Source organism: Numida meleagris, chromosome 2 (assembly GCF_002078875.1).
Source record: "Numida meleagris isolate 19003 breed g44 Domestic line chromosome 2, NumMel1.0, whole genome shotgun sequence".
Lineage (NCBI taxonomy): Eukaryota > Metazoa > Chordata > Aves > Galliformes > Numididae > Numida > Numida meleagris.
Window position 1 is genome coordinate 127,234,497 of NC_034410.1, and position 13,998 is coordinate 127,248,494.

At 39.9% G+C, this 13,998-nt stretch overlaps 1 protein-coding gene across 1 annotated transcript; it reads right to left on the reverse strand.

Annotated features, from left to right (window-relative positions):
* On the reverse strand, positions 359-10,000 carry PABPC1 (poly(A) binding protein cytoplasmic 1; the record flags this gene model as incomplete). Its single annotated transcript, XM_021387569.1, is given in 14 exon segments — positions 359-800; positions 2,099-2,194; positions 2,468-2,598; positions 2,784-2,868; positions 3,319-3,473; positions 4,257-4,367; positions 4,554-4,647; positions 4,835-5,107; positions 5,517-5,612; positions 5,699-5,836; positions 6,790-6,884; positions 8,153-8,292; positions 9,584-9,699; positions 9,807-10,000. Coding segments are annotated over 13 exon segments (1,721 nt in total), but the record flags the coding sequence as incomplete, so codon positions are not given.

Here is a 13,998-nt window from a genome sequence, read left to right on the forward strand (position 1 = left end):
TGTTGCAGACAATTCTTGCTCATTCACCCCTACCCATACTGCTCTACCTCTATCTCAGATAGAGTGAAGTTAGGGGGAAGTTTTTCACTCAGAGGGTGGTGACGCACTGGAACAGGTTGCCCAAGGAGGCTGTGGATGCCCCGTCCCTGGAGGCATTCAAGGCCAGGCTGGACGTGGCTCTGGGCAGCCTGGTCTAGTGGTTGGTGACCCTGCACTCAGCAGGGGGGTTGAAACTCGATGATCATTGTGGTCCTTTTCAAACTCAGGCCATTCTATGATTCTATGAAGTTGGATTCTAACTTGGTATTCTGAAAGGCCTTATAAGAAGTACAGCATACAAAAAACCATGACAATTAAATCAGTGTTTAAGGAATTTTTATTAAACGAAGAATTTTATAATCCAAATTACGTTTCTTTGCTCAGCTATCAATTCCCACTGTCAACTAAAACAGTGGTGATATTCTGAGCTTTTCCACAGTAAAGAATTACAAAATTAAAGAAAGGAATGCTTTAAATTTTTGTACTGTGCTGAAAATTCTTTTCCCCCGGGTTTATAAAACATTAATTTGTATTTTTTATTTTACTATTTTTTTTTAATTTTAAATCAATAAGTAATCTAGGACTAGCATTTGTTTTACTAGCCCCGGCATTGCTCTGTACATTAGCTTCAAAGTTTCCTTTCCTTTTTTTATTCATTTTATATTTTGCAATGTTTTTCTCAATATTTAATAGTTTTTCCATGTTTAAATTTTTTTTTTCTTCGGTGAAGCGAAGTTCTAGATTGTAGTTCCCGGATCTTTCTGTAAACAAAAACAGTGCTGTTAGGTTTTGAAATCAAAGCAGCCCCTTCCTTTCTGCCATACTTTCTGCAACCACATACCTGAAAATACTATGGGCTTTCAGAGTGTAAGTCACACCAAAGTTCTTTGCAAGCAGCGCATCACAGAGGTAGGTGCCCCACTTTTTAGATATACTGAAATAAAGTATCTCAAGTCTGTGATGCTTAGTTAAGATAAAACAGTCTAAAACTGAACAGTATGCTGCACATTCTGGCCTTGGACTAGGCACAATCCTTTATTACTGTAACAATTTGATTACAGGTCATCTCTGAGGTCAGCATACCAAAAGCTCTAACAATTAGTAACAGTATTTTCAAATTCCAACCACTAAAGCATCATAGAGCACAAGCAGTAACAGTTTAGTACAGACAACTATTCAGCACTTATTATCTCCAGTGTGAAAATATCACTAGCAAAAAAAAAAATAGAAAAAAGAAAGAAACATGGGAAAAGCATGACTCATTCTGCCTCCAGAAGGCCATCTCATGCCTGCAGAAAGGAGAAGACCAAGAAAAATGAAGCCTAAGTAATCAAATTTAAAAGCAGGCCTCTTCTACCACTTGCTCTAAATGTGAAGAAGTTCACACACGCGCAAAGCCCAACTGGACTGGATGGGGCATGGATTTCTCTGTCATCCTCAACTCCACAACATTTTTTCCCTTTTGAAACTGTGGGGATAGCACCTTTTGCCTCTTCCTGTCACACTACATAACTCTACACTAACCTCTCGGAAGATACCCAAGATAACATTTTAGTGAACATTAAAGCTAAATTGTCTAAATGTAAAATAGAGAAAATTTGCAATTTAGTTTTTAATTACTGTAACTTTAAATTTTGGCATATGTAAATAAATTATGGTGTGAATATGCTATTCCATATGTAAAGAAAATAGGGCTAAGCATCATTTTAAGCTTACTTCCACAATTTGCTCAAGTTCTTCCTGAACAACAGTACAAACAGTAGTGTCTGACAGAACTGCTCAGTTTTGCAGGCATGCCCAGAACTAACACCAGCTAAATATGCTGTTAGAAACAATGCTCCCATTCTCACTAAATACGCGAGATGAAGTGCCAGTAGCATTTGCTAAATAAGAGTTGCTGAACTGGACAACAGCAAAGAGCACAAAACTAGTCTACAACTGCAACCACAGCTGCTGCTTTCTGCGGTTGTAAATGACAGATTGCCTGGAAGCTCACTGCCATGGACCAGGCACTACTGCCCTTGTCAACATACAAAGCTACATTACTCAGAAAACTTACTTATTAAACACTTGGAACCCCAGTAGGGTTATTAACTGCCTTTTGAGCAGCTTCTTTAGCTTGGTGGGCTTGTAGTACGGCTACAGCTTCATCAACCTGGTAAGTTAGAACACCAAAAATTAATAAAGGGAAGCTTATTTCCTTTCAAGTTCACAAACTGGTTTGAATTATACATACAAACAATACCTGCATCATTAGGAAGGATAACATTATAGTCTCAGTTCACGCATGCGTAAATGACTGCCACCCACCAAAAGAAGCTATTTTAAGTTCTCACCCTGTGCCATTGTTGCACTTCACCTACTCCACCGTGCCAGCATGAACACCTGTTAAATCACTGTGAAAATCACTAGGCAAAAGTCCACCTACCTTCGAACGAAGAGACTCAGGAGACTCGAGCATGTGAAGGAGTTCAGAGTTGTCAATCTCCAACAACATACCAGTGATCTTACCCGCCAGAGTAGGGTGCATGCTTTGAATAAGAGGAAATAGACGTTCACCTAGAGACAAAAAAAGTTACCTGGAGTGAGAAATCTCGTCTGATGAGCATAGCCTACATTCAAGGAAAAAGAGTAACACAAGTCTCCTTGTTCCACCCTGAAAACCACTTACTCTGCATTTTAAGATTAGAAATAGAGTACTCAGCGTACTTCTGCTACAAGTCATAAAGATACCATGTACATACCTAACATCTGCTTTTGTTCTTGTGGAGGGGCAGAAGCCAACATGGAAGCAGTCAAGGGTTCCTGACCTTGCACATGGACAGCAGGCTGCAAATTAATTTTACACCATTTAGAGATTAAATTCTAGCTTATAATTAGTTGCAGCTTCAAATATCCAATGTTACACAACTCAGCACAAACAATGCCTACACTGTCAGAAACCTGGAATACATTACATCCGAGTCAATTTAATCAAATAGAGCTGGTTTGGGACTGAGTGATGTTGGAGATAAGTATGAACCATTCCACTGTGGAGCAATCACAAGGAAAACTCAGGTTAAGTCAAATCAAATATCAAATTGGAAAATACAAAGTAACATAGGATCACACCCCATCCTAGGTGAACTTGAAATGTACTTAAAACCTCAAGGATCTACTGGTGTCACAGTGCAAAGCTTGAATTCTAGATAAACAAAGGAAACTCTTAATCATACACATCTCCACCCTTAATCTGCAGAAAACCCAGCAAAAGCATGACCAGTTCCTAAAATTACATACCTGCTGCATGGCAACCTGTGGCTGTGTATTAAGATGCTGCTGAGGATTGCGAACACCTGCAGCGTATTTGTACTGTGGTACTGTGCGTACAGCAGGAGTAGCTGCAGTAGCTGCTGCTGCAGGACGTGGACCCATTGTTTGTGTTGACGTATTAGCTGAAAAGATAACAATTCTGCTTGTGAACAATTCAATTTTTAATTTAGCATGCACTGTACAAAAGTTAACCAATCAAAACAGAACACCCAATTTAGGTATTATAGATTCATCTCAGCAGTATTGTCACATCTGAAGCTTCAAAGCTGGACGTTTACTGGTTGTCACTTTTTAGCCATCTCACTAATGAGTTGCTTTTTCCTACATCCTATTTAAAGATACACGAGAAAACATTCACTTTTGGTTGAGTATTGATTTAATTTCATTCTAACCTCAAAGGACATTTGATCTCCTGAGTGCACACTGTCATTCACAATACTAAAAAAGATACTTTCATGAAGTAGATGGCTAAAAAAAAAACCACTGCCTTGGATGTTCTCAGAGAGTTAAGACTCCAACACAATTAGTTCTGGCTCATTCAGTGACGTGTGGATTCTGGACACATGATAGTTCTGCTACAGAACAGTAAGAGCTAAAATTGTATCATCTTGGTATTTTCACATGCAGCTTCTTCTTACAGTTGTCACCCTGATGTTCAGAAATGGCAGACGCTGTCATACAACACTATTAAAATGCATGCTAAAGGAAGAAAGAGATGGGGACCACAGCAGAAATCTGACTTTCAGTCTTTGCTGGGCTAGTACTCTACACAACTACCAAAAGGAGAGATCAGCTTACCAATTTAGTAAGGGTCAGAAAAGAACTTACGAACATTTTTGAGCGATTCTGAATCAGCAAAACTAAAAAGAGGTCTTATACTTGAAGTTTTTACAAGTGAAACTCACCAACACGTTGCGTTGACATGACTCGTGGTACTTGTGAAGAAGCCGGTCTCATGGTACTAAATGGTGGTCTGGGAGCTGCCGGGCGGATAGCACCAGGCATGTTTTGGAATGCTGTGTTTTAGGAAAGATAGGTTACGTTACACACTGAAACAGTGAATGGTGAGAAGAGTTCAGAAGTAATACCATAAAACATAGCAAAGACTGATACTGTGGTTCCATGAAAATGTATCTAAAACTTCAAAGGTAAAGGCTTATTGAGTTGACCGCCACTACTGGAAAAGCAAAGAGGAGACTTACGATGAGGTCTGGCACCCTGAGCAGTCCAGCGAGGACTAGGTCTAGCAAGTTGAGCAAGTTGGTTAGTAGGATAGTATGCAGCACGGTTCTGAGTCTGTCAGATGCAAAAACATTATGTTACCTCATTGTCTTCAGAGGGCATGCTGAGCAGTGAATCACCTCTCTGTTATGAAACTACAATGCTGAAATTATGGATAAATGCTAATTGTTTTATTTACTCTTAAATCTAAACAAATGTTATATATAGTACTAAGCATTCAGTTACTCAGCTTTATACATACCTGTGGGATAGCTGCCATGAAGTAACCTGAAGGAGGTGCTGGTTGGTAGGGGTTGATTACTGGATTAGGGACTGCTCTTACACTTGCCATTCTCTGCATATACTGGTTGGTGAGATGAGCCTGGCGCTCTTCTTTACGCTGGGCTAGAGCTACGTATAATGGTTTAGTAGCCACAATTCTACCGTTCATCTCTGTGACTGCTTTGGTGGCTTCTTCTGGTGATGAAAAGCAGACAAAGCCAAATCCTTTGCTGCGTCCACCTTCCATCATGACCTGTCAGTAAGACAAGAAAACATTACATCTGTCCCTATTCAACTTACACGAGCTCCTTTTTTCAGCTCACTATGCAAGTGAGACCACATGCTTGTTTTACTGAATGGATTTATAGAAAGGAACGTAATTTAATGACAAGCTAATTCTTTAGTGAACACAGACAAAAATGTCAGTGAAGTAAAACTGAGCACACCAATGCACTAAAATATAAAATTTTTCTTCAGTAATGTCAATACATGGTTTATGTCAAGAAAGGTATGACGTGTTTACCCTGAAATATGAAAAAATCAAGAAAGCAGGTGTTCATGAATATATAACAATAGTAACAACGACAGGTGACTAGATCACGTTTCTCATTTTTCTCTCTCCATTCACTAATGGAAGCGCAAGTGGAATCTCTAAGTTTTACCTTTGCACTAGTGATTGTACCAAATGGGGAGAATTCTTTTCGAAGACGTTCATCATCAATTCCATCATCGAGATTTTTCACGTAAAGGTTTACACCCTAAGAAAAAAAAAAGTCAAGTTAGTTTTGAAAGCAACCTACACACATATACAAATAAAGTTAGTTCTCTTGAATTAGAAGTGAACCTGGTATCTGGTGATCCTGTCCTGCTTCATTTGCTCAAATTTACGCTTCAGCTCCGTCTGTCTTTCCACTTTTTTCTGAGCCCGTCCAACATAGATTTGTTTCCCATTGAGCTCTTTTCCATTCATCTCATCTACAGCCTTAAGTAATAAACAAGAGGTTAGCAGTGCTTTGTACTTACTGAAATACTTGCATTGCATGTTATCTAAAACATCCTATGTGTGATCCTGACTACTGTAAGAGAAGCAAATCACTTATGAATGTATCCGAGACTGAAAAATGTACTTTTAAGACAGTACTTGTTCCCATCTCTTGCTTGGATGCTTGCGCTACCAACAAATCAAACAAATTACAGAAATGTCTTTTGAAAAGCAAGCTTGATTTGTTACCTTGATCTATTCTGCGCTGAGTTTTTCCTCCTATGTCCTTCCTGTCATAGTAAACTGACACAAAGCAACTAGCTGCCAAAGAATTAAATTATACAGCGTACCGGCATGCTATAGACACATACACAAATTAATAGGACCCTTGTTCTAAAGTTACTTTTCAAGGTAAAAGCAACATCACAGGGCTGACTATTTTCTTAAAGCTGTGCCAAATGTACTCATAAAACTAATAGCCTTCCTGCTGACTTTGCAGTACTGAAGTCTGAAAAAACAATCCTTTCTGCCTTGCACTTGCACAAATGTTTTGTGCAACCGAATTGGATCCAATGATTCATTCGTGTTTTGCAGAGATGTAATAATTTACCATGCCTGTATGTTGCCCAGCATGAAGAAATCCAAATCTCACTGAAATCTTTCAGCCCAGCTACAACAGGTTCTTAAATTATTTAAGATGTCTCATTTCTACACCAGTTCCAGCTTTCTCAGAGTATCTTAACAGGCTCCACAAATGAACTCATTTTGCTCATAAGAAAACATTTTAAGTGATAGATACTACGTTCAGTTGTTTAGGAAGCGAATATCTGGTTTTGCAGTGTCTTTGAGCAAATAAAAACTCTTAATAAATTCACATAATTCCGAAGCTCTCCACGAAACTTCTTATTTGGTTTTCAGTCATTGAATTCCTAACATGAAGTATAAAAGCTTACTTTTTGGGCATCTTCATGTCTTTCAAAACTAACGAAGCCAAAGCCCTTGGATTTTCCACTCTCATCAGTCATAACTTTCACACTTAAGGCAGGACCTAAAATGTCAAATGAAATACTTTATGTTGCACACATTCTCTTCATGTCTTTACCACTGTTTAGAAACTTTAATATTTGATTTCTTCATTTTTACTACAAAAGATTCCTGCATGAATTATAGTACCTAGGAAACGCCAGCCATTAGTATAAGATTGCTGATTTGCCTGGATGCTGAACTGTAGCCTTTAAGGCTGAAGTCTGCCACACTAAGTATCTTTCCTATGGCATTTTCAACCAAAATGGGATAGGAATTTAACTTCAAAGTGAATTCAGTAATTTTTAATGGAAAAAGTAACATTTGAAGTGTTAGGGCTTCCATTCTCTTACGTAGGTACTAAAGCCTGGAAAGGAGACCCTTTCATTAGCTCCATGTGCTTTGGCAAAAGGATCCCAGCTCAGCAGTTCCAAACCTTTGTATAGCTGCCATCCAAATTCAGTTGCAAGAGCTATTAGCTAAATTTGCCACCTTTTCATCCACAGGTATCTCAGTAGTAAAAAGTAATTTCCTGTGAATGCTACTTAGGGTTGCTACAGGATCTCATACACAAGGATCTGTTTGAGTTTATTACATGTTATCCACTGGAATCCAGTAAGACAGAGGGGAAAAAAAAAACACTGTAAAAACCAGGAGGCTGTCAATACAATAGACGTGGCCTACAGACCAGTGTAAGGGTCTGTGACTGCTTAAGGGAAGTTAGCCACTTCCTAATTCAACACTAACACATCATATACATTACTAGATATACACCCACAATAATTCTGCCCTGTGCATAAGCAAGGGTCAAGACAGAACTGAATAGCTTGCTCATGGTGAAGTTACTTGCAGTTTCTAAAGTCTGCAACCACAATGCAACTGAATAAGGAAAGCACAGATACTCTGAATAAAGGTTAGTCTGCAAATCAGTGAAAAAGCAATAGGAAACTCATTTGTCATGTATCCTGTACTGAACTCGTAGCATCAATTCATATAACAGAAAATGCTTCTATTTGCAACTTCAAGATTTGCAAAATCCATTAAAGAGACTATTTACACAATACTTCTAGATCAGCAGAAAATTCTGATAGCAGGATTATATTCTATTCCAGTTATTTTTAATTCTTTAGTGAGCATTAATTACTATCGCAAATTTGAAGTGTAATAAGTACTAACTTATTAAAAAAAAACTTCAGAGAGCCATCTGATCCTTTCTATTACAATGCACTGAACAGATACAATGTAAGCTGAAGTTCACCAGTGTTTATATAAACTCAAAGCATAAGACATTACCAAACTTGCCAAAGAGTTCCTTAAGTCTCTCATCATCCATGTCTTCTCCAAAATTCTTGATGTAAACATTGGTGAATTCCTTTGCTCTGGCTCCAAGCTCTGCCTCACGTTCCTTGCGGGATTTAAACCTTCCAACGAATCTAGTTTCAGGAGAACAGAAAGGGTACATTAGAGAAAGTCTGTCAAGATTTTAAAAATTACTTTAATCCTCTTGCATCATATTTTATTCTCAATCAGTCTCATTATTCATTATAGGCATGGAATTCTTGAGATAAAATATTCAAGATAAAGCTATCAAAACCAATTTCACTATCTTTTTCGTATTGGTTCACTTATCACAATTATGAACAAAAATGCTTTCAAGTCATTGGCAACATTGTTCGCTCTTGTACAGCCTTTGACATCAGGAGACGCGGACAATGGGAAAGAGTGCTAGGTAAACTGAAATTCTAGATACCAGCATAATCTCTCTGCCACACTGAAAACTTGGCAGCCTTAAAACAGTTACCGTTTGCCAACGCAGCTTTTAAGCAGGGGATATGAACGAGCTTCCCTCACACCCTTATGTACCTTTCTAACCTATGTCTAAGCAAAGCTCTTTTTTTTTTTCCCCTTCACTCAATAGGCATGGAGAAATAAATACTGCAACTTGCTCTGCAGTCAAATACCATTGTGAATTGGCTCGGAACACTAAAGGTCAGAGGAGGAACAGAGGCTGAACACAACACCCTGTGATACAAGGAACTCCTCTGACACAGAAGTTACAAGGCTAACACTGATTTCTGATTACTATACCAGATAGCAAAATGATCCCTTAGCTGTGAGGCAGCCACCTGCCAAGTCCAGCCTAGTTATCACTAATCAATAACCTAATAATCTGTTTTTTCTCTACAGTGTGGTAAGAGTAGCTATGGTTTTCAAACCATTGCTTTCCTTAAGTTTTGTTTCCTACTCCTGTTCCCTAGAGGTCTATCAACAGACACTCACAAAAACATCTTGTATAATCAGACCCCTACTCAAGACCGAGTAGCTTGGGAGCTCCAAGTTTCACTCAAAAAAGGATAATGCACCTATCACAAAACGTTTACAAAGAAATCATTGTTCAGAATATCCCATGGGCTTTCCTTCAACTGGAATCAGTAACATCATAAAAGAGAATTTCCCAAACCTTCATTAGAGCATTGGCTCGTAAGGCAACTAATACAACTTTTTTTCTTCTCTGAAGTCCATTAGGAAGAGTTTTCTTAACTTACTCCACCTTAAAGTGTAGGTAATGTAGCTCCTACTATTCCTAGTGCTCAAATTCTAAATCCTCGTTAGAACCAGAAGTGTTTAGAACAACCTGCCTTTTCTAGGTAAGCTTTGAGTTATGTGTCTACCGTAACATGAATTTCAGTCTGTTGATCACCAGCAACACATTTATGTACTTACACTTTGCGGTCATTAAGCAGCATACCATTCATTTTTTCAATAGCTCTTTCTGCAGCTTCTTGTGTCTCAAAATGTACAAATCCATAACCCTTGGATCCATTTTCATCACATACCACCTATTAAAGAAAAACCTTGTTGTAATAACCATGGAATGTTTCCTGCATAATTTGATTTTTTTTTTTTAATGTCAAATCATTAAATGCACCCATAATTTGCCACTAACCTTACAAGAAAGGATGTTTCCAAAAGCAGAAAATGTGTCATACAAAGCTTTGTTATCAATTGATTTGTCCAAGTTTTTGATGAAGATGTTTCCTACGCCACTTTTGCGTAGAGATGGATCACGCTGGGACCACATAATGCGCACCGGTTTGCCTTTGATGACATCAAAATTCATAGTATCCAAAGCTCGTTCAGCTGGAAAAGCAGCATAGAATTAGTGGGGTATACTAAAACTACTTGAATAAGCACAAAAACAGCATTTTAAGTCTGGTACCGTAGCCATCAAGATGCATACCCAAACTTTCAATGCAAACAAAATCCTCTCTTTTATGCAAGAGACAATTTGCAAAAACCTCCCTGGCTAAGGCTGCACTGAAGAAGCAGGAAGGCGCACAGGTCAGCTAGGTAAGCAGATGAAATCCCAGAAGCACTAGTGATTGTACCCCACTGTGGGAAGGTGGTACCTTCACAGAAGAAAACATATCAAGCAATGGCAATTCTGACCCATTTCCAAAGGAGGAAAGGTTTTAATATCTTTAAAATTCAGCTGACCATCCCTACATCACGTAGGTGTGTATCGTACCAATAAAAATGCTTTTGGGGTATAACATATGCCTACACCGGGCCTTTTGCCAGCATTAACATACCAACACCTAAGTCACCAGCATCCCTATAAGCTGACAGAATTGCTTTGCCAGGTGCAGTTCAAGCAGCTGTTCCACACAGCCCTTCAGTGACAAAAATACCTGTGACAGACTGCTAGGCCAGGGACAGTTCAGAGAGATGTAAAACTAGTATTTAACTTAGAAAAATCCCAAAAAATATACATTAAAAGCTCAAAATGAAAGACATACAAGGTCAAAGAAGGAGCAAGCATTGAAACAGCACAACGCAATTGCATAAAGCAGCTTTTGTTACTCCAATGGAGCAGTTTTTCCAGTAGAACTCCTTAACTAACTTTTCAAAGCCTAAATTTAAGACTTCGGTATGCTTAGACAGCAAATTGTCAAGACATCCTCAATTTTCTTATGTCCTTTCAAAGCAACAACACACATGTGTGGTCTTTTAAGTCAACAAGGTATTTATGCAAGAAAGAGACAGCTCTAAACTATGGCAGAGCTGATCCCCTCCACTAGCTCTTTTTAACTTTTGTTCCTGTCTGGAAGAACATTGGAAAAAGTCTCAACATGCCCCAGAAGTCGTACCCATCCATACCAACTCATTTCACCGCTCTCTGCGTATAGGAGAGCACCGTGATCTTAACAAGACTGAAATAATATTGTATTAATTTAAAGACTGTAACTGTGTCAGTTATTTGCTTTTCTTAGAAGCACCAAAGGCCAGCCACACTGTCAAATTCGATCTCTTTTCACCTTAAAGTGCTGCTCACGTATTTGGCTTTGTTACTGGACCTCGTGGCCAAGAAAACTTGCAATCAGCCTCTGCTTAGCTGGTACACTGCATTATCTCCTTTTTTGCCACGTTTCAGATTACAAGTGAATTTTAAGATTATACTTTCTGAAAGACATCTGTAAATGCTAACTAGGTAAATAGCTAATGGTCATTTTATTGTTAAAAATGCCTATTGGTACTGCTACCATATTCACATGACTGTAGCAAGATAACAACTGATTTACAGCTGAAATCACGAAAATATAAGTATCATCAATCTTCATACATCAATGAAGATTTCACAAACTTTACTACAAGAAAAGCAGGAGAGAAGAGCCAGCCTAAGTTACTGATACTGGGAAGTGAAATGCACCAGAACACTTTAAATTACTAAAAAACCCGATAAATAAAAGAAACTATGGACATCGGGACTTGCTGTAGTAGAACCATCTAACACTGGTATTGCCCTGGAAGTCATTAGAACTATTACTGCCAGCACCAGCAAAAGTGCCAGTAATAAACAGCTCATTATTTCCAGAAGTAGCAACAGGGCTTGCTTTTACTAGAAAATAGGCTTTTCCAATTTGTGCTAATTGCTTCTAGAATAATCCTGACACTTCTCAAGAATGCGTGTGTTCCCAGACACATTTCCCAGTGCCCCCAAACCTCTGATTCCAAGGGAGTCCTTCCCAGACGCAGACCCGCTTTGCACTAACAGCCAGCTGTACCTTAGCCTGATACAAGTTATCCAGAACAAGGGCAGCATAGCAACTCTGCTCCTCTTTTCTCTGGAGCAGATGTCCAAGGAATGTCAAGATTTCTGCTTAACCAGTGCCACATTGTCACACCACAGAATACTTTAAAACATCACTAGAACACTTTGCACGATTTACTAGGTATAAACTACTCCCCTTAAAGTTTGTAAGCAGTAAAATTAGCTTACTTTGCATTTCAGCTGGTTGCCACAGAAGTCTGCTCTGGTTTGCAGGGGACAGTCCCATTCAGCTGTTAACTTGTGACAAGCGGACACACCTACCCATGCTACACTTCTGCTAATGCTGCCCAGCTTTATGCAATGAGTCAGGGTTCCCATTTCAGTCGCAGCAAGTGGCCGATCAACTCCTGTGCAACTTCACAGCCACACAGAGTATGCACTCAAAGCTACCCAGGTACAGCTACGAAATAATAAAGCTCTGGAAACGCAGCCACTGACAAACTGAAGGGAAAACTGCAGCTACCCACTGCTCAAAAATAGGTGTAGTTCAGTGATGAAACAACATTTCCTGGGCTTTACTGTGGACAATGACTCAAATTCAGAGAAGTCACAACTCAGAAATGTGCGCATACCTCACGAGTGCGTCATCGGCCTAAGGAGCTTGGGGAAGAGCTGTGAGATCCCCAGTTCAGACAGCTGGTAACTCAAACACACGCTTTCCTAAGCCCCAGCTAGTAGTTACCAGCTGCTTAATGAGCACAGTCTGGGGTGTAGCTAAAAATTAGGCTAAACCAGAAGAACGCAGCTAGCCTGGAATTAAAAGGAAAGCAGTATGATGACAGGAGTAACCTTTTCTCCTCAGAGCTGATATTTCAAGGCTTCAGAAAATGGGTTGTGTGATCTGACAAAAAAAAAAAGCCCAGCAGACACTTTGTAGGTATTTGTCAAGAATATCAAATTCTCAACTTGTTGCAAAACTATAATCATAGTATCACTGTAGTGCACCCTAAGCAACAGCCTCTAGGTAGTTGGGGTGCACCGAGTGTAAGATTTGGACACCTCCACCCCAAAGTCAGAAAAATACCTAAAAAACTGAAATAACAGCTTTTTCATAAGCAGTCTACTCTCAAATTCTCTCTGCAAGCGTTGCTCAGGTGAAAAGCTCCATTTACTCCCACATGTGACAAATGACAAAATAAGTCACAAAGTGCGGGGCTATTCAGCTAACCACAAAGGTGAGGCCCGTCTTACCGGGCTCTGTCATTACTGAGGAGGAAAAGCACCTGGAACACCCTCAGCTTCTGCCCTGACATTATCATACCACAGTGCTGATCTGTGCTGATCCCTTATTTTCCTTTTTGAGTGAACTGCACTGTAACTTTTTACTGACTAAAAGCAACGTATGGCAGGGCACGCATTTAGATTCCATGACTTTGAGCACTGACTGGGCAAATGAAAAGCTCTCTGAAGCAAGAGGGCTGACAACAACTGAAATTTCTCATGCAAAGGGGTAACTTCTGTTCCTTCCATCCTGATACTACCAGTTCACCAGAGGTCCCAACTGATGGGGGGCTGCGTGCTGAGGCCAATTCTGACAGGCAGACAATTCAAGTGCCCCAAAAGTTTGTAACTCAGACCTCTTGCTGTCATATGCTTGAAAATAAAACCACTATAATGGAAAGCTGTTTAGTTGACAGTATTTGAAACGGAGTGTGCTCTAGCTGGCCAAATTATTTCTTCTCTTAATTGGATTCCACAGAACTTTAAATGGGTCAGATTTGGCCCTCTATATGCTAGCATACAAAGCCCTAGCATGCTGAACTTGGCAAAGACGTGACGAGAGCTACACGGGAAGTTTCCCCACGGATATAACTTCAGAGAAACGGGAGCACTGCACAAAGAGCGAGTTCAGGAGAGGCAGCAGGCCGCCAAGCAGCTGTCAGCGTCCGGCGCGGCGGGCCGGCATGCGGCAAGGCCGGGAGGCCGAGCAGCTCCCCGCTCCCACACGTGATGGGCCGCCACAGCGCCGACGCATCGCTCCGGCCTGCGCTGGGGCCGGGCCGTGCAGCAGCCCGATGGGCCGCCC